General features: G+C 41.7%; 1 protein-coding gene across 3 annotated transcripts in view; it reads left to right on the top strand.

Annotated features, from left to right (window-relative positions):
• Positions 1–24359, top strand: part of BRF1 (BRF1 RNA polymerase III transcription initiation factor subunit) — a 517924-nt gene that overhangs the window by 151359 nt on the left and 342206 nt on the right. For 2 of the 3 annotated variants that reach the window (XM_051621438.1, XM_051621439.1), the window contains 3 exons: positions 10629–10680; positions 13717–13885; positions 16092–19849. In XM_051621438.1, the coding sequence (XP_051477398.1) occupies positions 10629–10680; positions 13717–13885; positions 16092–16129 (259 nt within the window). In that variant the 3' untranslated portion in view covers positions 16130–19849. Of the gene's footprint in view, positions 1–10628; positions 10681–13716; positions 13886–16091; positions 19850–24359 lie in introns of those variants that run through there. The other variant, XR_007889705.1, reaches the window with a different exon arrangement.

The raw sequence follows: 24359 nt of genomic DNA, 5'->3' as shown, positions 1-24359 counted from the left end.
GGCTGACCTGGCTGCTTTTGACGGAGCCAAATTAGGGACAGGTGACCCAAGCAGAGCTGTCTCATTCACTGGCCCTATGCAGCTGACCGTGGGCAGCATGGACCTCACCTGGAGGGCTTTTCTGATGGTTAAACCAGCATGAGATGCTGCGAGAGGTGTCTCCCCTCCAGTTTGAGTGAGGCTTCTATTGGTTAATTTTTATCTGTTAACACTCGTATTAAGGTATATTAAAGCAAACCACTATGAAAGAAGTCTGCTTTACAGGTAGGATCCCCTACAATAGCCAACCTAACTTAATGACAGACGTGCCAGGTAGAGTTTACACAAGACATCGAAGGAGTTGGTGCTGTCCGCTCCCCACATCCAAAGTAGTGTCCTCCTTCCTTGAGAGGAATTCCACATACTCTACACAGATTTTTAAAACTGCAAGTAATATTGTCTTCCTTCCTGACACTTTTGTTTGGAATTTTCTTTCCAGAAGAAAATGTGGTTGCGTTTTTTACACTCATTTTTCTGTACCAAATGCATTGCTAAGGAGCTAGGTTTTGTATAAGGTGAAGGGCTTCTGCAGCCTGGTTCAGTGATTCACAAGTACATAGCAATCTGTGGGAGCAAGGATTCATCATCTATAGCAATGCATCTTTTAAACTTGGCTTGTTTTTTATGGTAAATAGCCATTGTCTCAGTGATTTGTACTAGTTTTGCACTTTATTATCCATGCAGGCTTATTCCCCACTAGAGATTGCTATGGAGGCAGCTTCCAAAGTTGGAATAAAAGGGTACAGTTCATTTTCTGGACCTTTCTTACATCAGTAGATGTTGGATGCAAAGTTGTGAGGCCTCTATGAACTTGCAGATTTACAGGAACTTTGGTTTGGAGCTTTATTGTTCTAGCAGAGGATCTTGTTGGGTTTTTTTGTGATGGGCTGCAGATCAACCTCATTATAATGTTTCCAAAGGGCTGTACAAAATGATGTAGATATGTTCCCAATGTATGCTGACAACTGATTGATTCATGCACTGGATGCAGTGTGATCTTGCCTGTTGCTGAAATGGTGCAGTTTCATCTCTCTCTCAGGTTCCCGAGTCCCTTTGGTACAGTATCTCCTGGTGAGGTGAGAACAGGTATCCGCCAGCATACCTGTACGGAGCAGGGAAGCTAGCTGCAGGCACGCAGGGCATCACAGCACGGGTGGCAGAGAAGCCTGGCATGGCAGAGCTGGGAGGAAGATGTGACAGACCAGTCCTACAGGCTCCATTAGGGAGCCCAGTTTAGCCAAGACAGAAAGTACTCAGGTGGTTACATGGCCATCACATGCCAGCCTGACTTGAGCCATCAACAAAACATGGCTATAGTTATTAGCTAACTATTTCCATAATGTTTGTCTCTACAAGTTATAATTAGAGCCAAGCCTGCCCCTAGCTAATTACAAGCTTGCTTGGAAGTATAGTTTATATAAAGCTTTTAAATATATGGGGAAGATACACATCCACAGGCATTATAGGAATGACGCCTTATTTTCTAAATGAAGTGTATAGGCTTTGGCATCTGTTTCTCCCTCCCTTTACAGTTTTCTACAGGCTTTTTTTTGTTGCATCCTCATCCAAAGTTTTTCCCAGAAATACTCTCCAAGTTTCACTGACATCAAGCCAGAGATTTTTCAGTTTTCTTCTGAGTGTTTCGCTCACACTGCTGAGTAAACCAGATGTCAAGATGTCTTTCAGCTTTGCATTTGGAGAAGATTAATAAGTGATACTTACGTCTCTCATAAAAAGAAGATAAGGAGTTTTGAAAGTGGTGAACTTTTTGTTTGAACACATTAGTACAAGGTCTACATAAGTAATGTTTCATCCATGGAGATTTGTTACATGTTTTTTAGATGGTGCTGCACCTGTATGTCTCTAGCTTGGGAGTAAAGCAAAGGTGGCAGCATAACCCTGTTAGACCCTGAAGCAGGAGTACAAGCAACTCGGTGACAAGATGGGTCTTGAATATGACACACGGTTGTGAAGTGGGCTGGCCTGGCTGTGGGTCTAACACAGCATTGCCCACACCCAGGTGGTCACTCTCTGGGATGGCAAAGGTATGGCCAGGTGGAACTGTCATGGTCACTGCTGTCCTTCCATAGTGGAACCCAAATCTTTGGGTTTTCTTGGTTGCTGTCCTCCCTTCCTCGCTTCCAAGTGCTGCTCTCTCAGGAGAGAATGGTTTCTGAAAAGGATAGAGATTGCAGGGGAGCCTGTGATATGTGTGCACTTGGGTGTTGAAGACCTTTGGTACAAGGAAATGCTCACGTAGCCTCCAGCACCACGCCTCCTTGGTAAGAAAAGCAGCCATGTATGGCTAAGGAATGGAAACTCATGAAGTAGCTCCTGCAGCTGATGAGTTCCCTCTCCCTGATTCTGTCTAGCCATTTTTAAATTTGATATTAGTTTGATTATTCAGGTCAGATCAGATTTAGGTCAGTTGTGATGGATTTTTTCCAATTCCAGTTCCCTTGATTCCTACTGTAAACGCTTACCAGATGACACTATGTGGAGCTGGAACAGACTCGAGCTGTGTGATGACCGAATAAAATCTCAGTGGGAATCACTTCCACGTTCCTGAGATCAGTTTCTCATGTAATAAATTCTGTATCCAAAATTGTATCAAATACTTTTCTGACAAGAATGAGGGTTTTTTTCTAACGGACAAATCCCAGCAGAGCTATTTATAAGAAGCCTCCCTCTTGTGCTTGCACTCACATGGCTGTTACTCAGACCTACACTGAAGAACAAATGTAAGTTAAAACTTCTCTGTATCCCTGCCAGTGCTTTTGGACCCACCCTGTTTTGTCCTGTCTGACATCCTCCACTATATTTCTTTACTGTTCTTTTATTGGTAAGAGTTACCACAGGAAACCACAATTAAAGACTTCTCCATGAAGGAATAATCTGAATTTATTTGGTGACACCTTTTCTTTGTCGTTTCGCTGCTTTGTTCTGCATGATCCTCTCGTGGCCGTGAGGGCTGGGGAAGAGTGATCCAAGAGAGTGCCATGCTTGTGCCAAGTGCCACACTGTGTGGGAACACCTGCAAAACCTCATGCAATGGAGAGTAGCCCAGAGGGGGAGCACTGGGCAGTGCGTGGTGGTGTCCATTGGCTTGGAGGGAGGAGGCCAGGCCACTTCCCAAATGCAAATCCATGCATTGGAAAAGCTGCTTGAGTTGTTTTTCTTAAGTATTAAATTTAGAGCTGTGTCCTCTCACCATTAATTCCTAAAATGAAATTAGAAAACCTCCAGAACTTTGTACTAGACCAACCAGCTGCTTCTCCTGTTACGGCCTCTTTATTCATTTCCTGATATGGTGAAGGGAAGCCTCGACACCAGACTTCCCTGAGGTGTGAGCTGGCTCACGTATCGCTACGTCAGTTTCTTCTGCATTAAATCAGACAGATGAGACCTGTTCTTTGAGTTTTGGAAAGTCCTGGTATACCTGGGGCACCGAGGGGAGCGGGTTATTTCTTGTATGTCTCCTCAGTGGCTGCAAAAGCCATGTTAAATCATTCTACCATTTGGTTGCTTGATTAGATGTTCTGTGCCTACCTCAAAATATGTGGTGTTTTAAAGCTAGATTTGCTATTTAAATAAGAGGTTTGCCTTAATTGGCTGGTATAAATTACAAGCAAGAAGGAGTGATTTATTGCGTATAATTAGAAATGAGTTACGAAGGAGAATGTTGGTAATCATAAAATAAAGCTTGGAATACATTGATTTCCAGATGGCTGGCAGTGAAATTGCTCTTTAACTTATAATAGACCAGACACAAGAAAAAAAAAAAAAAAAAAAATTGTCATCCATCTTTATTCCTTGATGGATTACTTATATAAATGTATAGTTACTTGAATTTTGAAATATTCATTTTGGCTGCATAATCAGATGAGAAGAACTTAATTTGCACAGTGGTAAATGCTATCAGGGGTGATGGAAGAGATGAGTTAGTATTTTGCCTAGCATGATTTTTGTCCTTGTAATGTCAGCAGGGAAAATCTAACAATAAATATGGTATCACCTTTGGGTATAACAATCTCAGTGGATTGTTCTCAGAGACTGCAGGTTACTAAGATGTTTTTCTTTTCATCTTTTGCCTCATTAGCTGTTTTTATGAAGTTAAGATTTGATCAAAACACCTGTCCAAAAACAAATATCTGTAATCCTCCTTACTTGAATGTAGAAAAATATATTTTCACCAGAAACAGAGATGACAGTACTGCTGCTGAGAATCTACCAATAGCATAATATTTCTGTTCAGATGATGTGTTCATTTAACTTTTTAAATTTGATTTCTATTATTGTAGTTCCAGGCATGATTTTTAAATTATTTATATTTGCATTATCTGCTAATAATGGTCCTTTCTGCCAGAACAGATGCATTCTGCACTGTTACTATTTGAAAGACTGTGCTACAAGATAGATATATTTGGGTTGTCACCACATGAGTTGTTTCATGTCCATGTTTTAAAAAGAGACAAAGCCATTAGACTTGCTTAACTGAGACCATCATGATTACTCATTTACCTTCATTAAAATGCTTCATAGCTTCCTTACTTTAAGTAGCTTTTCCCAGCAAGGTGCAAGTCTGCCTTGCTGCCATCATTTCATCTGGAAAAATTTGCCTAGTGAAAGGAATAGCATATTTTCAATTCATATTTTCCTGACCTGTGGAGAGATGAGCTCATCAGTGTCTTTACTGACAAACCCAGAAAGAAAGAGTGTGGGCCAGAAATATTAGATCAGTCGGTCTTTCTTGTCCTGGAGCAATTGTAATTTCCCATGGTCTGCAGCAATTTCCTTTAGAAGCAGATATGTGCAGAGATTGTTTTGGATCTGCTGCAGTAGCCTAATTTAATTTGGTCCCAATAAGGTGGCCTTAGATTTCGTTCTTTTCATTTTTGCTGTTGAAAAACTTTTGGTTTAGTCATTGGAAAGAACAGCAAGTTGCTATTTTACACCATCTAATTGAGGAATGAATGCTGCAGCTACTCAGAAAAATATTGCCAGCTCTGAAAAGTCTAAACTAGGCATTTAGTTCACTGTACCTTAGCAAAGTTCCTGCTTTTCAAAGCAAATCGGTGACTGACGTAGGTGCTTCATTCCTCGCTGATAAATAATATCCTTTTGTGAATTATACAGGTTCTTACTTTTTTGCCAATTCCCTCCTGTGAGCTTTGGTCCCTAGATACTTAAGCCTGGGCATTTGCTAGAAGAGGCCAATCTCATTAGTGCTGAAGTTGTTCTCAGTGCTGCGTTGTCTGATGCTGCACTGATGAAAGCAAAGCTCCTCTGATCCAGCATGAAAGAGGACTGAGTGGGAATCAGAAGTGGGAACAATTTCTCATTTCGCTCTAGTTTTTGTTGTCACTTCAGCTTTGGTTTTTTTTATACTTGAAATGGCTCTTTCTGTAGTGTTGCTTGCTTGGAAACAGGAGGGAAACCTTGGCTGTGTTGGTGCAGTTGGTGGAGTTAGTTCACGCAAGCGTGTTGGAGCAGATGTAGGAGGCTCAGGCATTGACCAACACATTCTTGTCTTGTTGCCCAGGTATCTGGTAGTATCTAGCAGGGTTCAAACCCTGGCTGCTGCTCACTCAGTTGCATTGTGCAGCTGGCAGCACTGGGGTTAGCCAGCTCCGAGGGACCTCATGATGACGTGTGAGCTGATCTCACTGCAATGTGGATGTGTCCTTCAGTTGGCATCTTCTGGTCTTTGGTTGGGGTTTCTGCAGAATGTCACTGCGCAGAATGATTCAGGGAAACTCTCTAGAGCTTTCACACTAATGATGAGCTGGGTGGGGTAAGGGGCTGGTCAGCCTGGCCTTCAGAAAGCCAAGAATAGGTGCCTACCTCACATTTAGGCACACACAGTTTTTAGGTGTGAGCATCAGAGGTGCTTTCTTTCTGCAGACTGTGCTGTTGTCTGAGGTTGTATCTGACTTCTGGTGTGCCATGGTGCACCTTTACACCTCGACCCCTCCTCAAAACATTGGGAAGCTGTTAGTTGGTGTGACAGCCAGCCATGGCCTTGGCCACCTGCCTCCATTTCCTCTCTAGGGGAGGGGACAGCTCTTACGAGCACCCTGTTCTCATCCAGACACAGATGTAGAAGACAGTGGGATCTGCAGCTGGATGTGCAAACCCCAAAGTGCTCCAGGGTCATCGTTGTGACTGCAGTCTCTGTTTTGCCCTTGGGAAAAGAGCAGTGGTCTGAGTCCAGGAGGGTCACCCATTTCTCCTAATCTAATGGCAGAACAGTGGGTCCTAATGCTGTTGCATTTCCAACAAGAGCATTAAATCCTCACAGAAAGGTAATTCCCAGCTTTCCGGTAAGCATAACACTGATGGTACCTAATTAAAGGGCACTTTTAGCTGGGGTAAACATTTATATTAATTTCCTTCTCACCAGATGTCTGGTGAACTGACCTCCTGAGGCAAAACCATCTGGCCCCAGGTGGGAGGAGGATCTCAGCCAGCATGGAGAACCTGATTGGTCTCTCACCAAATTGTTTCTCAATAGCTTTTCCTGTCACTGCAGTGGCATACATATGAAAGGCCTGTGGTATGGATATATGGGCATTTTTCTTGGATGACCTGCATAATTGCAGGCTTGTGGCTGTGGGCTCCGTTGTGTCTCTGCTTTCCATCATGTATTCTGGGATCATCCATGTATAAAATTAGTACGGCTGGTAAGCAGCAGTAAGGTGTTCCCTGCTTGGATGGATTAAATGAAAATTCAGTAAGAAACAGAGCTTTGGGTGAGTTTCCAAATTACTTGGAGGATTGCACTAAGATTGTTATGGTCCTGCAAACCTTCTTGGTGGGCGAACAGCCTGATGCAAGTGAGGTGGTGTTAACTGCCTGGCAGTGCTCTTTCTGTTGTGTGTACTGTGCCACCTGAATCTTTTGTTATTAAATAATAAGCAAAATAAAAACCGTTGTTTGTCACAGCCAGTTTGTTTTTCAGAGCATTTGCTCACTTTGAAAGTTCGGTCTGTGTGATCTCCAGCCCTGTCAGGAGCTATTATACTGAATCTTCTTTTAAATTGTTGAGCTGGAGGACAAACCTAGATGTTACTGTGCACATCCCAGCTGAGAGCAGAGCAGATTCAGCAGGGAGCAGCCTCTGATGCCATGTACCATGCCACTAGTTTTTGTCGTGAACGTGTCAAGATCATCTGCTTCTAGTGTTGCATGTGTTGGCTGATGTGAGCATTTGTAGATCTGCATAATTTTTGAAGTAGTTTGAAATGTGGTTATAACGCCTGGGGCTGTGTGAAATCTTTTTTTTTCCTCTTTTACACATCTCGTTGCTGTTCAGAAAGTCACTTGTGTTGTTACTCCCTCCTACAAGGTACTGTATTAATTTGCAAAGTTCCTGATGAAAATCACCCAAACTGGAAATCATGATAAATAGTGAACAACTCCTGAAATACTTGGGTAGACCAGTTGCAACATCCCATTTTCAATAGAGGCTGTTGGTGCTTTAGCATAGATGGGATTGTATCTTAATGCAGGATATTATTGTTATTTATGGAACTTGGCAACCCTGAATTCAAACTGGACTTTGATGGATAGGATTTTTCACATAATGTATGTGCATGTCTGCTTCTTGGTAGCCTTTTGCAGATGAGGTTGAGTAATGCACAGTAAAGATTGGATAGGATACTTCAGTTACTTCTCTTTTCAAGCTGCTTTTTTGATCATTACTACTCAAACCTGTTCCAGCCTTGAAAGCAGTCGTGCTCTTCCATGAAGACCCTGTTTTCCTCCCTCTGTGGTGCAGCCAGACAGCAGAAGGAGCCTGTATCTGTAGCCATGGCAGCCAGTAATTTATTGCTCCATATGGCTGGTGTGGCAGCAGCTGCTCTGGTTTAAGGAGGTCAGGGCGTTGGGGCATTTAAGAAACAAAACAAAACCCCACTATACAACCTTCTTAAAGTGGTTTTGTACAGTAATAGTAGCATTCTTCATAGGTATAAGGAGAGCCAAAGGAAAGAAATTAGCTTCACTTTTTATGTATTTATAACTTTTCTATCATTTTAATCAAAAACATTATTTCATGTGGGGAAATAAGCTTTTGTCTTTCCTTGTGATGATTTTACTTTTTTTCAGTTTTCATTGCTAGTGTTTGTAGGTAGTGCATGACCCTCCAGACCTGCACTGCAGCAGGTACCCAGCAGCCAGGACAAAAGCAGAATCCAACCTGTTACCTTTGGATGTATTAGGAATTATGCTGAGAAACTGCCCAAAGGGAATGGCAGCCCTGTATTTCTAGCAATGAGGTAAAGATGGATGCTTTGTGAGCAATTACCTCAGAACAGAAATATAGCTTTAATTTCACTTTGGGTGTGAGATTCACTCACTGTTGAAAAATGGTATAGAAAGGCTCTTGGATTTAGCTCTAAAGTTTGCAAATAGGCTTTTCATAAAGGTGAGTGTTTTTGTTTTCATGAAGGGACCCTTTTAATTAAAACGAAACTGGAATGTTTACTCTTTACTTCCTATAGCTGTGCTTGTTTTCTTCACTCTGTGAGCACATGTATAATTTCCTCTAAAAGAAATGTCAGCAGTTTCTGATTACCTTGTGAGTCTTACTCAACAGCTTGATTTTAATTGGGGGGAGGAAAGATTTCAGGGTGCTCCAGGGAGGTCTGATGTGTGTGGTAGCAGAAGGAAATAGGTGCTATCTTTGGTACAAAGTTAATTGCACTAATCACTACTACTGGTTTAAAATAAAATCCTTCATTTCTTACCTTTTGTTGTGTTGGGTTTTTTTTTTCCAGTCATGTCAATGAAATACACCCTGTTGGGTAATTAACATCCTGCACCTACATAACCTTTTGATGTTGCTGCATTTGTGTGTTCATAAGCATCTAAACAGGGTGACTTTTGGAAAATAGTGATTGACAGTAGATAAGTTATCTCAGATTTTAGGAAACAAGGAATAATTTTTTTTATTATGAGGGTGGTAAGACACTGGTACAGGTTTCCTAGAGTTTGTAGATGCCCCATTTCTGGAATCATTCAAGGTCAGGCCGGATGGGGCTCTGAGCAACCAGATCTAGTTGAAATTGTCTCTGCTCATTGCAGAGGGCTTTGACTAGATTACCTTTAAAAGCTCCTTCCAACCATTTTATGATTCTGCAAAAACTCCACAATTCAGGTTAGATAAAGGAAAGGAAAGGCAAGGCACATAGGGAGGAGTGTGTTCATGCCTGCAGATACATTCTCTCTAAGCCCAGAAGTTCACCAGGATTTAAAAGTAGTAGATAGTTTATGTGGATCAAGAGTCTCTCCTCCTTGAAATTTTTATAATTACAAAATATTAAGTATCTGTAGCAGAAGAATAAGTTCTGGATCCTTCAGTGGCACAGCTCCTGAACCATTCCCCTGGCTTCTTTTTGGTGAATTCTACTGTAAGGAGACACCTTGGACTGCTTTGGTTGCTGAAATGCCTTTTGGGTGTTGCAAAAAGCATTTCAGCGATGACCAGTTTCTGAACATTTTGGAGCTTAGCTGATATCTTGTATTTTAATATTGTCATCTCTGTCAGAGATAATGATCTGAGTCTCCCCTGCTCATTCTCTGGGGTTTTATTTACTCCTGCTGATTATTTGAAATAAATAAGTAGGAAAACAACCAGTATCTGTTTGTTAACAAGGAGGAATTACTGGTAGAAAAATAAGAAAGATACTGCTTATCCTAAAAGAATGTATCTCTGCAGACATAAATTGGTATTCATTAAATTGTTTGCCTAGACTTAGTTAAAATAAGTACTTGAGGAGCTGTCTGAGCAGTATTTCAGAAGAGAGCAAGTTATCCTCTCCATGACTAGATGCATCTAGATGAGGAGAGACCAGAAAGCAGCACTAAATGGATTGAGAGCAGCCTTCATGACAGTAAGAAGACAACAGGCTATGAAATCTTTTTCAGAAAGAAATATTTAACACTTAGGTGTAGAGTAATACTGATCCATCTTTTCTGCCTAAATATGCAGTTCTTTTTTGTATCTGATGCAGAACTTCTAAAAATGTTTATGTTCAATTTCTGCATTTTTCATTTGAATTATGCAGGGTCTTCATGTTTTTGATGATTTCTGTAGCTGGAGGTTGGAATTTCACCTGTGATGATTATGATACTCTGCTTGTATAATCTTCCTGGTAGCCTCAACATTTCATCAAGTACAGAGAAGTAGTTGCAGGGCAGTGCTGGGTAATGCAAAGTGTGGCTTATTTTTGCCATGTCTGCATTCTTCCAAAACAAACCAGTTGAGTCTTTTGACTTTCTAATATGTGACAAAACCACCTATTTCAAAAGACCTTCGGGCTTAAGTGGGGCTGCAGATTGAGATGAGGTTTTCCTGCTGTGCTTGCTGATGGGCATCTTCTCTTATTGTCCTGAACTGGGGCAGAGCTTACAAGAGAATGTGTGTATTCATTATTGTGGAGTCTGTGGCTCTCCACTCTTTATCTTGTATCTTTAAAAAGTATTTGCACAATGTAAAACTAGCAAAGTGCTTTCACTCTTGTGTCAAACTCTTGTCATGGTGTGACTTTTCAGATGTTCACCATTTCTCCTTCCCTCCTTTGCAGATTAAGACCCTTGATTTCGACACAGCCCACTAAAAAGGCAGCCACGGAAGAGGTATGTAAAGTCCAGCACTTCCAGTGCTGCAGTTTGAGTTTGGAGATTCCCACAAGCCTTTCACAGCCCAGCTCTAGTTATGTGGTAAACAGCGGCAGAAGAAATCAGAGTCTTGTGTCTCTGATCAGATCAAGAACTGGTTACTGCCACCACTGCAAATTTGAGGTTGCCTGTTTTCTAAGCAAGGTTTGGCCTTTGCTTACCCATCAGCCCCATCATGCCTGGTATGGGGAAAAAAAAAACCAAACACAAAACCACCACCAACAACAACCCCTAAAAACAAACAAACAACAACAACAACAAAAACTAACCAAAACTAAACCCATCCCTCCCTGCAGGATTCTAAAAGGTTCATATCAAACAGGTGGCAGAGCTTGTGCCTGTTTCTCAGCACTTGGATCTTCCCCATGGAGAAGGGGAATGATGCAAAGTGCCCCTTCTGTGAAGCCAACAGAGACCCAAGGGAAGGGCTGGGCTTCTGCAGGAGACTGGTCAGGGAACATGAAGTCACAGGTTACCCTATATAGAATGGTTTACTCTTTGATTTTTCATCTGTTTGGTTTGAAAATATATTTGTGCCATAGAAAAGTTAGTGCCACTGCCAAGAAAACCCTCCTTGGGTGGCTTTGAGCACCTCCATTTTCTGCCAAAGGGATTCTGACTGTTATTGGAGTCACAGCTATAAGCATTTTCTTTCACTATTATCTTCACACTGTCTCTAGCAAACATACCCATTTTGTGTACAATAAAATAACTATATATTGCATATCAAAAAAAATCTGTTCCTAATATACTAGAAGTATTTCCCTTTTGAAAGTGAACAAGTTACATTGGGTAGTTTAACATGTTTTGACACCTGCCCATGCATACACAAAAATATATGCCAAACTTAGGTCCAGGATGTCTGGAAGTGAATTGAGGAAGTCCTGTTTTAAGCCATTGTTTGGCTGCCTTATTTTTTAAATTACTAAAACCCACTGATTTTCAGAAACAGTTTGATATCCTGCCTGGGGAAATACATTTTCACTTCTTATGCTGTGCTCATTAGAAAACTCTGCACATTTGTAGAAGTATAGCAGTCTGGAAGTGGACATGATAATTAGAAGAAGGTCACATTTTAATTAGCATGGTGCAATTTTAAAAAATAATGACTCAGTTGTAGTTCCTTTGTATTCACCCACTTTTTCAGAGTAGATGGATACTTTAAGCATGTAAATTGATATATGTTATGATGCTGATTTGTCTCATACTGTTCTGTTTTTGCTTATACTGAAAACCTAGGTGGACTCAATTTGATCACTCTGCAGTCAAAAGTAGTGGTAGCAAATATAAAATAAACTGGAGGGAAGTTCCTCTAAATAATATGATTAATTTGAGCATTAAAAAATCATGAAGACCTGTCTGTGAGTGATCCGAATTTCTAAATACTTGATTTTCTATTAAAATTAATGGGTGTCTCTTGCCCTATTAATGAGCTATTGGAGTGAGCCCTTAGGTGACTTTGAAAAACTCAGGCAGATGCTTTAGGTTGACTGCCATGGTATATGACAAGTTCAGGAACAGCTTTGATGTTTGAATAATTAGACTATCAACGTTCTGGTACAGGGATTTTCTCTTACGATGTGTCTCTAAAGTGATTCTGGGAGTTACAGCATGCCAAGTAGATACACTTCTAAATAAATAAATACCTAAAAATAATTCCTGCCGATGGAATTGGAAAAGATGCAGCAGTACATAGTTGAGCACTATGATTTAAAACCTAAAGCACCGTAGGGCTTTTGTTGTGGTAGGGACCAGAGGAGTTGGTGTTTCCTGGGCTCCTTTGGACCATTCATTGTTAGGAACACCTCCCCACTGCCTCTCCCAAGGAAGAGGTCCCAGTCTCTTCTGTGTTTCCTAGCAGGGGAGATGATTCTTGCTGCTGATAACAGCTGACTAGTGACAGATACTGTTAAGTATCCCCTTCTCAAAACTGCTTACATGATAAAGCAGCATTAATGGTTAATTTTTAGTGTTCTCAAATTGCCGCTAATGGGGTGTCTCTTGGGCCACAAGCCTTAGTGTACAAACTCCAAATAGTCCAGAACAGAGGTAAAAAATTCCCTGTTAAAAAGCTGGTGGAGATGAAGTTCCTTTGGTGTTTCTTCCCTAGATGAGAGAGGAAAGTGGAGCCCTAGAGCACACCATAGAAGTGAGAGCTCCAGAGACACCAGAGCCTGGGCTGTGCTGGGGCAGACCACGTGTCTGGTTCCTGCCCCATTCCCAGATCTGTCCTTGGTGTGAACCAAAGGCAGTAGTACCTTCTCCATATGCACCTCTGTCTCCTTGTGTTGTTGTCCTTTCTCTCCCTCCCTGCTGTGTCCTGCCTAACCTTGGAGCAGCTGGGGAGGTGCACCTACAGAACGGGTCCTGTCAGTGATGGATTCTCAAGTTAGTGTTTGGGGATCATTATTCTGATGAATTTCATAGCTAATGTTACAGGTGCTGGCATGTATCATCAACCTATTGCTCTGCCATCACATTAAGTGCTGTCTAAAGAGTGCTGTTTGTTCCACAGATCATTGTGCCTCCATATAAATCCAACCAGAGCTGTCAAAACTAATTCATGTTGGGTTTTTTTCTGATTTGAAGGGTACATTTTTGCTATCATTGAAGTGTCAATAACGTTGTTATTGTGTAATAGGCCTGATGTGAGTCAAGCACAGTGAGGAAAAAGTTGCACGTTTTCCTGCAGTGCTCTGCTGAGGAGCCTTCACTCCCAGATTTCTCCTTACCTTCTGCTTGCAAGAGAATTCATGTTCTGCTGTTACTGTCTCTGGATATTTCACTTACCTGGCTATGAATTATGTGAAATCCGTGAATGTTTGTGCCTGACTTTTATTTGGGTGACATTTCACAGAGCAACTTTCACGTCCCCTAGAAGAGCTAAGCTTCTAACACTGGATGTGGGCTTTCCTGTGTGGAAGCTACTAATGTTTTGTGCAAATACTGAACAAAAGGAAGGGCTGCTTTACTGACCCCTCTTGTTCTTTGCAGGTAACCTTTCCAAATGCACGAGCAGAAGCCCCTGATGCAGAAAAACCAGCAGCTGTGCTAGTGGAGAGTGGCCCAGTAGCTTATAACCCTGACGAAGAGGTGGAAGAGGAAGAAATAGAAGAGGATGATGATCACTGCATGAGCGCCTTGCAGTTAATGGGGGGAAATGGTGAGCTGGGATGCTGTGTGAATTACCATCTGCTGGTGCTGTGGGCTTCATTTTTGCAGGTCTGAGGACAGACAAGATTCCCCTGCTTGTCTTCCAGCAGCAGAGGTGCTGTTGCCTTTCTGGCATTGTTCATTCCTGTGGGAAAGCCTGGAGTCACCCTTGTCTGAAAGCTGACCTTCTTAGAGACTCCTGAGAAAACTTTGCATCTCGAGCATTAGGCTAAGAGGGCTTCTCAAGAGCAAGCTGATGTTATGCCTTTTTCAGAATTAGATATATTAATGTGGATCTGAGGACCTGTGGGGTCAGTACCACCCCATCAGCAGTGCTAGGGCCTTGTTGCCTCCCAAGCAGAGCATCCCTACACATCTTGCCTCTTCAGCTGGGGCTGCAGGGGTGTCCAGGTTGTCCACGAGCCCTGGGGACGTGGCTGCCTTGCTCAAAACAAAATCATCACACACCATTTCTGGGTAAATTGTAAGGAGGAAAGAGTTCTTCACCATGTTCAGAAGTTGCCTTGATCATGTATGAAGTGCTGCGTGGTGCACAGATGTGTGCTAATTTCTTCGGGTTACCTAGTAAAGCCACTCATTTAATTACATGTCTTTGCTGGCAGGAAAAGGCAGTATCCTCTCCACTGCAGTTTTTCATAGCTGGACACATCCATGTTTATCCTTTATTGAAAACTTCCCTTAGAAGTTAAGCTTTAAAAATACACAACAGTATTTTTAAAATGAGAGCTGCTAAGTATGGGTGGTGAAAAAAGATGGGAATAAGTTTTCCTACTGAAATGCTATTTACTGCAAAAATCTTTCCAGTGCTATTCATTTAACTTCCATGGATAATACGTATACATTTTACAAAAGTGTCTGGTGCTTTTAAATTGAATTGTCCACTGGAAAATAATTGCTGAACTGTAGGAAAAAGTTTGTGCCTGCATTTATTATTAGAATAATGTTCCCAAGAAAGGGCACCCATGAGGGGGAGGGTGGTTCTATGTTTATTAATAACAATCCCCCCCAAAATAGAATAAAGGTCACTGAGCCCTTTTTTTTCTTTCTTTTTCTTTGTAAATGTTACTATTTTTAAACCATTCTGAGAACATTCCACTACTCCCTGTCTGGTCTGGGCAACAGCTGAAATATCAGAGTTTAGAAAAAAAAAAAACAAACCCGAAAAGGAAAGGAGTATTCCCAGAATTCAGACGCAGGTGTGCAGAGCTGCTCAGCAGAACAAATAACTCTTTTCTAACTGCTTTCTTCATGGGTTTTAGACCTGTCAGCCTGGAATAACTGCAGGAATTACAGATGGTGAACTTCACCCATTCTGCACAAATTATTATAGATTACACTTAATTCTGCTTCTGAACATTTGCTTGACTCTTTGGATGAAATGTTGCACTGTGTTGCATTTGGAATATAAAGGTTAACTTTACAGAATGCTCATATGTAATAGTTACCCTTAGGTTTGACTTTGCAGCAGAAAAGAACCGTTTCACTGCATTCAGAAGCACACAGAAGAGAAATTGGTGCATTAGAAACAGGCTGACATGCCTCCTGACACACATCACAGATCTTAGTGCTAGGCATTGTTTAAGAAAACTAAACTGGATTAAAAAAATCTGGACAAAATTAAAATTGTTCCTATAAGTGAGTGGATACTGAAGGTCTGAGTCAGATGTGTTGGTCAGGATTCGTTGCACGACTCTTTTGCTGCTGATGGGAACTCTGAGGTATCTCTGAACCCTTGCAGTTTCAGCTTATAAATCCATGAATAATGTAAACAACCCGGCTCTTTCCTTGGTAGCTGTGTCTAGTGAGAACTGTTCCTACTTGTCTGCGGCTGCTGCTGCTTACTAGCCACTGTGTTGCAAATTACTTGTGACAATCAGGCTTGATCACCTTAACCTCTAAATTAAGTATTTCACATATCCATGTGTCAGGTGTTCCTAAATGAGGGTCCAGTGATGAGTGAGGTAGTTACACATACATGCTTACAAATAGTTTTATTTCACTGAGGAAGGCACCTGCAAGAACTTTTTATTTATCACTAAGGAAATATATTATTTTTTAAGAAGCTTACTTAAGGAAAAACTCACCATCTAGTTACACAGCAGGAAAGGAACCTGAAAGTAGCAATGAATTTGTTGTTTCTTCCATCTACCTGGAATATTTGCAGTTTGATATGTCTTTGTCTTTGTGTGTTTCAGATTATGGCTGTGATATGGATGATGATGAGGGCTATTAGTTCCATTGACTTCCAAAGAACAAGGACTGTGTCTCGTTCCCAGAAAATCTTCAGTCTTCAAACTGTATGAATAGTGAAAGCAGCTGTTTGTGATCAGCAAATGTAATCGAACAATCCTTACTTTTGTAAAGCAAATTTTAGGTTTTCATTGATTCTGGTCAGTTTACAGTGACCCATAACCCAGCAGTAAAGGTTGGGTTTGTACTTGAATTTTTTTAATATTTTTTTTTTTGGTGGATCATTGTTTGAGGATTAAATTAATGGGAGTGATGTTTCCAGAGAACAAGAGACAAAATAGACTGTGTTTGTGTGGCTGAAAGCAACACATTTCTTATTTATGTGACTGCTTTTAGGCATGCTGTTGAGAGGGAGCAGACAGGACAGATAGAAGGACAGGTGAAAACAAGGAGCATGTCTGTTGATTATTAGAGTACAGTAGCATTAGATGTCTCATCATGCTACAACTGAAAGAAAGAAAACATTTCCAACCTGTATTATAAACATGACCCTGTTAATGTGTACAAGCTTCCTTACCCAAACCCATCAAAAATTAATGACAAATTCTCTATTTGCAAGGCAGTATCTGTTTCTCTGAAATGAAGTAAATACTTCTTTATATTAATCAATTCATAGATTTCTTAAAAGGTCTGACAACAGCAGGCAATGTTGGCAGTGAAGAATACCACTGCGAGTCTGGTGTGGTTTATGTGGAAAGAGGGAGAAGACCTGGGTAAAGCAAGAAGTGTAGAGATCAAGCAGAGGACAATCCTGTGCTCACGTGCCTTTGCTGGGCTTCCCTAGGGACAGGCAGGTCTGGCTGTGGCTGCTGTTGCTGCAGGAGGGGCACTCTGGCCATGTCAATGGAGCTGCTCATGTCCGACTGAGTTAAGAGTGAAGGGCTGCTCCCGAGAGCTGCCTGGCTCTAAAACCAGTTGAAACAAAGGGAAAGCTGAGCTTTTTAATAAATAAGCCAGCATCTGCTGTGGCTGAATTTAATTTAATGTAATTTATTTAAGTTTCAGTGGGTAAATTAAAGGTCACCGCGCAGCAGTCTGACTTTCATGGCTCAAATCCCACCCTTGAATAGCTGCTGCTGTGTGAAAGATGGTGGAGCTCCAGCCCTGTGCACCCCAAAATGTCAACAGGCAGGTACTTCTCATCCAGATACATCAGCTCTCACAGTGCTGTGGGAGCTGGGGTCAGGGAGGGTCCCCCTCTTGCCATTTCCAGCTTCTTGCCTCTGACCTGCCTTTCCCTGGCACTGCTGTGTCTGAACGGGCTCTCAGCTCCGTGGGAAATGCACTGCGCCCTAGATCATGGTCTTGATGGCTGCAGCTGCAGGAGCTGAGATGTTTTCATCTCTCCCCATGTCTAGTGACAATCATGAAAGCTGTAGCACTGTCAGCTTCTCTTACACCAGGCAAAGATGGACATTTATCTTACCAACATGGTTTCTGTAAAGCTGTTTCTCCTGGTCAGCTTGTCCTTTGTACCTTTTTTGAGGAGCTCTCATCACTAAAGCACCATCCATCCTCACTCATCAGAGGGAGGTTTGTGGCAGGAAAAGAAGCTGCCTTGGGAAGCTCTGTATCTACTGCCAGCCAGAGTGATGATGATACTCATACCTGTGGTCATCACCAAAGAGGGGAAGGGCCATATGGCCTTCCATATCTCCTCTGTCCCTCTCAGTAGCTTCCTAAGAGGGATCGTGTAAGTAGAGCAAGAGCGAGTGCTTTTCTTAGGAGCAGACTTGATATTATTTGGCTAGTAAATAGTTTGTTGGGTAGGTTGTATCTGCTAGGTATTTTTGAGCCAAGTGTAGGAGTATTTCTGCAATGACTTCTTAAAAGTAGAACTTGGTAACAAAAATAGAGAGGCCAATGGGAAGAAGAGTTCAGTTACTTAGCTTGCAGCATTTCAGCAGAAAGAAGAGATTCCATATAAGTCTTTGGGGAAAAGCTGACATTTTCACAAAAAAAAAAAAGTATGGATTATTTCCTGATACTTTATAAATACTGCACAGAAAATGATACTGAGGGGATAAGCCTTGCTACCTCTCTTTTATCTACACCATAAATTCAAAATCATGCTCTAAGCAGACAATTTTTTAAAAAGTAATTTGTTGTATCAAAATTGATGCTCGACAAGTCTTTGCAGCAGTTGAGTTTGTGCATTTGGGGTTTGAATTAATCTGCCAATAGCACTATTACAAATACCCATACTCTCAGTACATTCTCAAATCTTGGGTTTCATTCCAAGGTACACATTATTCTCTATGCAGGAAATAAACATGCATAAATAAACATGAGTATGACTCATGTAGGTCGAGTGCTTTTCTCAAATTCATGTTGTTGGCTCTTAAAGAAACCACTAAGATGAATTCTTCATTGCTGAAGGTCTTTCTTCCAGTCTTCTGTGTAGATTTTCACTGCTTTGTTCCCCCAAAGGATACTAAGCCTGCTGCCAGTGTAGTGTTGTTATGTGCAGAAGCTGAGAGTCCACCCAAATAACTACTGCTGGTAAATTTGAATTTCAGTTGCACATTGAGTTCCTGAGAACATTGTTTCCTGCACTGGAAGTAGAGGTTTGCAGTTTTTGAATGCTCTCACATGATTTCATTAGGAAAGACTATTGCATAGTCTGCTAGAAGGCACTTTGAGAGCAGAAAAGAAAAGAGCTACAATTCCATAGCATCTCAGTGTTGCTAGTGAAGTTAACGATATGGTTTCTGTACAGGAGTCCTAATGGAAAGGTCATGAATTGGATAGGCAGACTTCACTCTGAGCATTGTAAGGCTTCTTAAGCTGTAGTGCTTATGTACATTTTTAATTTATTGGTGACTTACCAGGATTTTTATAATGTTCATTCCTTCTTGATTTAACTAAGCTCAGGAAATGTAAACAGATTAGAACATGCTAGTTTCTGTTTTTATAGCCAGTCATTAAAATGTAAAAAAGATTAACACTGCATTAACTCTGTTTACTACTGTTGATGTATCTGGACAATTTTGTTGTATATAAGTGAGCCTAAATTCACTTGGAGTAATTTGGACCCTGCTTTTCTCAGGATTCTGATTATAATGAAGAGAGCTTATAAGGCTTCAACATTTGTTGTTCTTAGATCTTATTTGAACCCACACAAGCTCCGTATCTTAGGTTCTGTTGCCTAAAGCATGTCTCTTGCTGCAAGTCACTTTGCTTGACAGGCAAAACCCTCCAGCTGTTGCATCCAGCTTGTCTGCCATGCAGCCTTTTTAACAGTCTTGTATTGTGGGAGTGAAAAATGAAAGAAATAATGAGAATAATGGGATTCTTCACTATGGTGAGTGCATTTTTAGTGTCTTAATCATCTATGATGTTTCTTTAAAATCACTGCATTCAGTACAGCAACATTTAAATTGTGCCAGACAGCTTTGTCTTGAGGGTTAAACATGTTCTTCAAAAAAGTACTTGCCATCCTGTTGGCTTGTTTGTATTCTTTGGATTGCATTGAAAGTCCAGTCACAGATGTGTACAGTTAGTGTAGAGTTTGCCTGATAAATACTCTGTTTCTTATTTTTGAGTTGTATCCTTGTGTTTGGTTCAGTTAGTGCTAAGGAAATTAAACCTGTTTGATGTAAGCATATGTATCATCCCTACACAACCACAGTATGAGCCCTGGTAAGCTTTTTTACTGTAATATATTTGCTGTAAATAAAAAGTAAAACCCTTGCATAATCCATCTTTTACGGTGCTCTCCTGCTAATTTCTCATTTTTCTGTCTTCACTCATATGAACATTTGGTTTTGATTGCTGAATGATTGGTTGATAGTGGCCAAAATTTGTAATGTAGAGCTTTCTTTTGTCTCTAAAAGGGAAGACGTGTCCCATCAGGCAAGTGGTTTTTACAAGACACTGTTCCACTGATAAATGTAGATACTTTCTGTAAACTACGTAACATTAACGAGGTTTTTCTGCTAAGCTATATAATTAACTAACTGTGGGAACAATGTATAGTGTGTGTGCTTAGTGGAACTGATCCAGTGCTTGTTTCTGGAAGTTGTATCTTGATAAATAAGCTGTGTGCTGACTAAAAAATCATGTTGCTTTATCAACATCTGGTCGCCACAGTTTGGAGGCCAAAACCCACATCTACCCTTTGTATTTGCTCCTTTTATTTTTTTTCTGGAAGTGGAGCTACTGCTGGATCCTCAGACGTGTCTACTGCAAAGTTTGAGCCTATAGTAGGACAATAAGCTGGTTTTGGTAAGGCAATAAGTATGTGTCATTCCAGCATTTCACAGAGTTCCCATGCTCTCCTGTAGGTGCGTATCTGCTCTCACTGACATCAGGATGCTTCTCTCACAGTTCCTTAGTGATGTCTGTCACTGATGCTCTCTCATAACATCTAAGCTGTTAAAAAGTACTGGCCACCTTGGCCTCATCTTTTCTGCTCCCCAGGCTGTACAGTTTATTGGCTTTGTCCTGTAATTTTTCTCCTCCCTACCACATCAGACTTTCCTAACCAAAACCATTTGGTCCCCCCAGCTGTGTCCATCAAATATGCCTCCTTTAAGGGTCTGAGAAATTAAAAAATACTAAGAAAACAAAATCTTGCAAAGCTTTATATTAGCTTCATTTGTCACCTGTAGATCGTAACACACTCATTCTTAGGCTCACATTTGGTAACACAGAAGAAGCTGCTGTAATTTTCTACTCCTGCCATGTGTTTAAGAAGAGTTATAGCATATTATTCAGTATTTCTTAGGCCCACCCTGATACCTGGCAATGGTCTTGGTGAGTGGTGGTTTTTTGGTGAAAGGGGTTAAACAAATGAGAAAGGAGGCTGGGTGGAAATGCATGACTTACAACATAACAAATTTACTTGATGAGTTCCTTCATTGTAATTGTTTTTTTCTTATGGGACTGTTGTGCATTCTCATGGAAATGAGGGAGGTGCATAGAATTCATAAAAATGCAGAATTAAATTCCCATCTTGGCATGTGACTCTAGGAGCACAGGATTTAATGACTTCTAGTGTGAATATTACATTGGTTATTGTATGGGTCAGCAGTAAGTGGCACTGCACTGGACATTGGGATGGCAGTCATTGTATTATGCATTCCTATTGCAAAATTGCAGCAATACTTTCTTATTAGTAAAATTTCTAAATTCTTCAAAACCAGAAGAATACAGGAAATTAAAGGAATGTTAAGAAAGCAATGAAAAGAAACAGCACTAAGGTGCTTAGCAGGTAATTTGCCTTCAGTGCTCTTCTGTGGGAAAGGTAAAAGATACTTATGCACAGAGACTAAGAGGGGCAAAAGCTGAATGTTGGCAGGAGCAGAAGTGGGGCAGCAATGCCCATTTTCCCCACAAGAATTCCTGTTGCATGGTGTATCCTGCACTGTCTTCATCATTTGTAGACTGGGCAGTATTAAAAGCAGTAGGACACCTAGCCAGGTAAGGAAGAAGAGATGGTGAGGTGCCTTTGTTTCAACTGAGTGAACACTAAGGAGGTTAACTATTTAGGGTGGTTTTAAGGGCTGTAGTTTGATGTTACAGAAAAAGCTGCATTGAAAAAAAAAACATCAGAAAGATGAGGAAACATTTCATTGCAAGGAGGAACCCACAGGCAGTGAGTGAGCAGACCAGGGACAATACTCATAGCTCTGAAAATCCAGCTGGTCTCACAGCTGCATTCAAAATTGAAGTCTTTGGCTGTGCCCATGTTGCTAACATACATCTGCTTTTGTCAGGTGTGATTTCTAACTGCCCTCAGTTGTCAGCTGCCTCTGTGCTGCTTAATGGGCAGCAGCATTCCCCACCCATGGGCTGTCAGGTTTCTGGCTTGGTGCAGATGTTTCCTGTCCCCCACCCATAGCTGCTTATTCCCAAAGAAGAATTTGCAATGTTTTTTGGGGGAAAAAGAGCACCACATGCTCGTTTTTCAACTCTGTCTTTTTATGACCATGACAAAAATATAGGCTAAACTGCTGACTGCACAGCCCAAGCTGGCCTTGATGCACGTGATGGAGGACAGCACTCATGGGTGCTGCAGCCATCCATCCTCCAATGGCTCAGCTGGAAGTGAAGCTGGCAAATGTTCTCGGATTCCTGGCCTTTGTTTTGATGAGGGTCTCCAGAGTCTGCCATTCTTGCAGAGGTGCCAGTCCTGTTCCTTGTTAAATACTTTTGGGACACATAAGGATTTCTGAGCAAACATTTTTGAGTACAAGTCCCTTGTGAAGAATGTGATCTGTGCCCTAAGCAGATGTCTGTTGGCAGTGAGGGATCTCAAGTTCCTAAAAATGCAACCAGTAGGAAGGTGATGTGAAAATATCCATGACAGATGGTCACAGTTGGTCAAAACTGGTAGAGGTCCTGTGACTTCACATCAGGCAAGAAGAGCTTTGCTGGTTTAGATCAGTTGGGTATCTGTGCCATTGGCAGCAGTCTAGAGGTGGTAGCAGTAGTGAGGGGAAATGAGGTAGTGCTCTGAGGTGAAAACAGTTGGTGATGATGTGCTGTGCCACCCAAAGCCACTTCTTACTCTATTTGTCAAGCACAACACATTGCCTTGCCTAATTACCCAGCAAAATGGAGTTACCTTTTCTGCTGATTTTAAAATAAAAAAGAAAAGGGAACTTTAGCAGTAACACGGGATGGCACACGGTGTGTCACTCTTCAGCTCTGAGGCCATTCATGATACCTCAAATGAAGATCAGAAGCAAGCAGGATGAACTTGGCTGAGGTTTGGAAGTAAGGCTGTGGCTCTTCCAGTGTCACTTCAAGCCTCTGTTCTCAGTCAACCTTAGGTGTCAGTAAACTATTGAGTAGATCATAGGTTGGTTGGGGCATAGGGTAGCTTGCCATCCGAGAAAGGGCTTTTGGGGGGATTGGGTGTGGGAGTCTGTGTGTTTGTTTTTAAATTGCTCCTTCTATTGCCATAAATTGCAAGGACTTTGCTGGGGATTGCAGTTTTCCTTCTTAGCAGAGTCCTCAGTGCTCAGCAGGAGTAAGCAATCACCACTGAAGAGCAGAGATGTTAAATGACACAAAAAGTTGCAAAAAGCATCACAAACAGAGGATTGTGATAAAACACGGAGCGTGAAAACATCAGTTGCTCCAGGTGTAGGAGCCAGGGATGTCCCTCATCGGAGGTGGAGGAGCAAGGAGTGAACACAGTGGAGGAGACCTGGTCTGGTAAGCTGTGACCTGAAATTCCCCCTCATTTCACCTCCAAGACAGACTCTGTGTTTCCTAATACTGCAAAGAGGGCTGGTGAAACCATCTCAGATGACTCCCCACGACATCCCTTATTCTTCACCATTAACAGCTTGCGTGGGCATGGTGCCCAACTTGCTCTCCTCCTGCTAGTGATTATAGCTCACTCACTGCCAGCTCATGCCCAGCTCAGCAGGCAAAGGGACTGCAGCATCACAGCAACAGCTTCTTTTCCTGGAAAGAGAGCAGTGCTGTTACTGGGTGGTTCACTCATGCCTTTGCTCTGGGTCTGGCTGCTTTGCTGTCTCTAATGATCTTGCTTAGATAATTTCTTGTTTCTTGTATAATTTGTTTTTAATGTAAGGACATGAACGTGGGATCTGAGGGAACCTAGAACCACCAAGGGCTTTTAGCAAATTGGCATGGGGCTGCTAAGTCCTCTTTATACAAAGACACTTAGCACCTATGTTGTCTACCCTTCTCTGTATTTTTACCCTTCAGTGGTATTTTTGGAAGGGAAGAATGTGGTGAAATAATTCCCCGAAATGCTGCTCTCTCTTGCTGTTTGCTTGGCAGCGTGGCAAACATTGTAAGATTGATGCAGAAAGCAGCAACATCCCAGCCACAGAAGCATCCAGGACTGCCAAAAAAATAAGCCATAAAGAAGCAAAGGGTCCTTGTGTCTGAGGGTGCAACATGTGAGAAAGGGCTGAGCTGGGAGCATGGCACAGGCAGTTCAGTTTAACTGGAAAGCAGGAATGACAGCTGCTTCCCAACCAACACCAGAGGAGAGTTTCAGGGATAGGAGTGGGTTTTGCTTCTGGATGGCAGCTTGTCAAAACATTGGACTGCATCCTTGGCTGGTGCAGCCACATGTGCATGGCAAGACTGAATCCAGTGCCCCTGTCATCCTCATCGCTGGCTGGAAGTCCTAACTCGTGGTCACCTTTTCTACCAGAAAAAAGGGAAAATGCCTCTAGAGGAAGCAAAATTACCCACTGGAATCCCTGCAATCTGTAACAAAT

Source organism: Apus apus, chromosome 5 (assembly GCF_020740795.1).
Source record: "Apus apus isolate bApuApu2 chromosome 5, bApuApu2.pri.cur, whole genome shotgun sequence".
Lineage (NCBI taxonomy): Eukaryota > Metazoa > Chordata > Aves > Apodiformes > Apodidae > Apus > Apus apus.
Note: the sequence above shows the minus strand (reverse complement) of the source record. Positions and strands in the feature narration are given on the sequence as shown.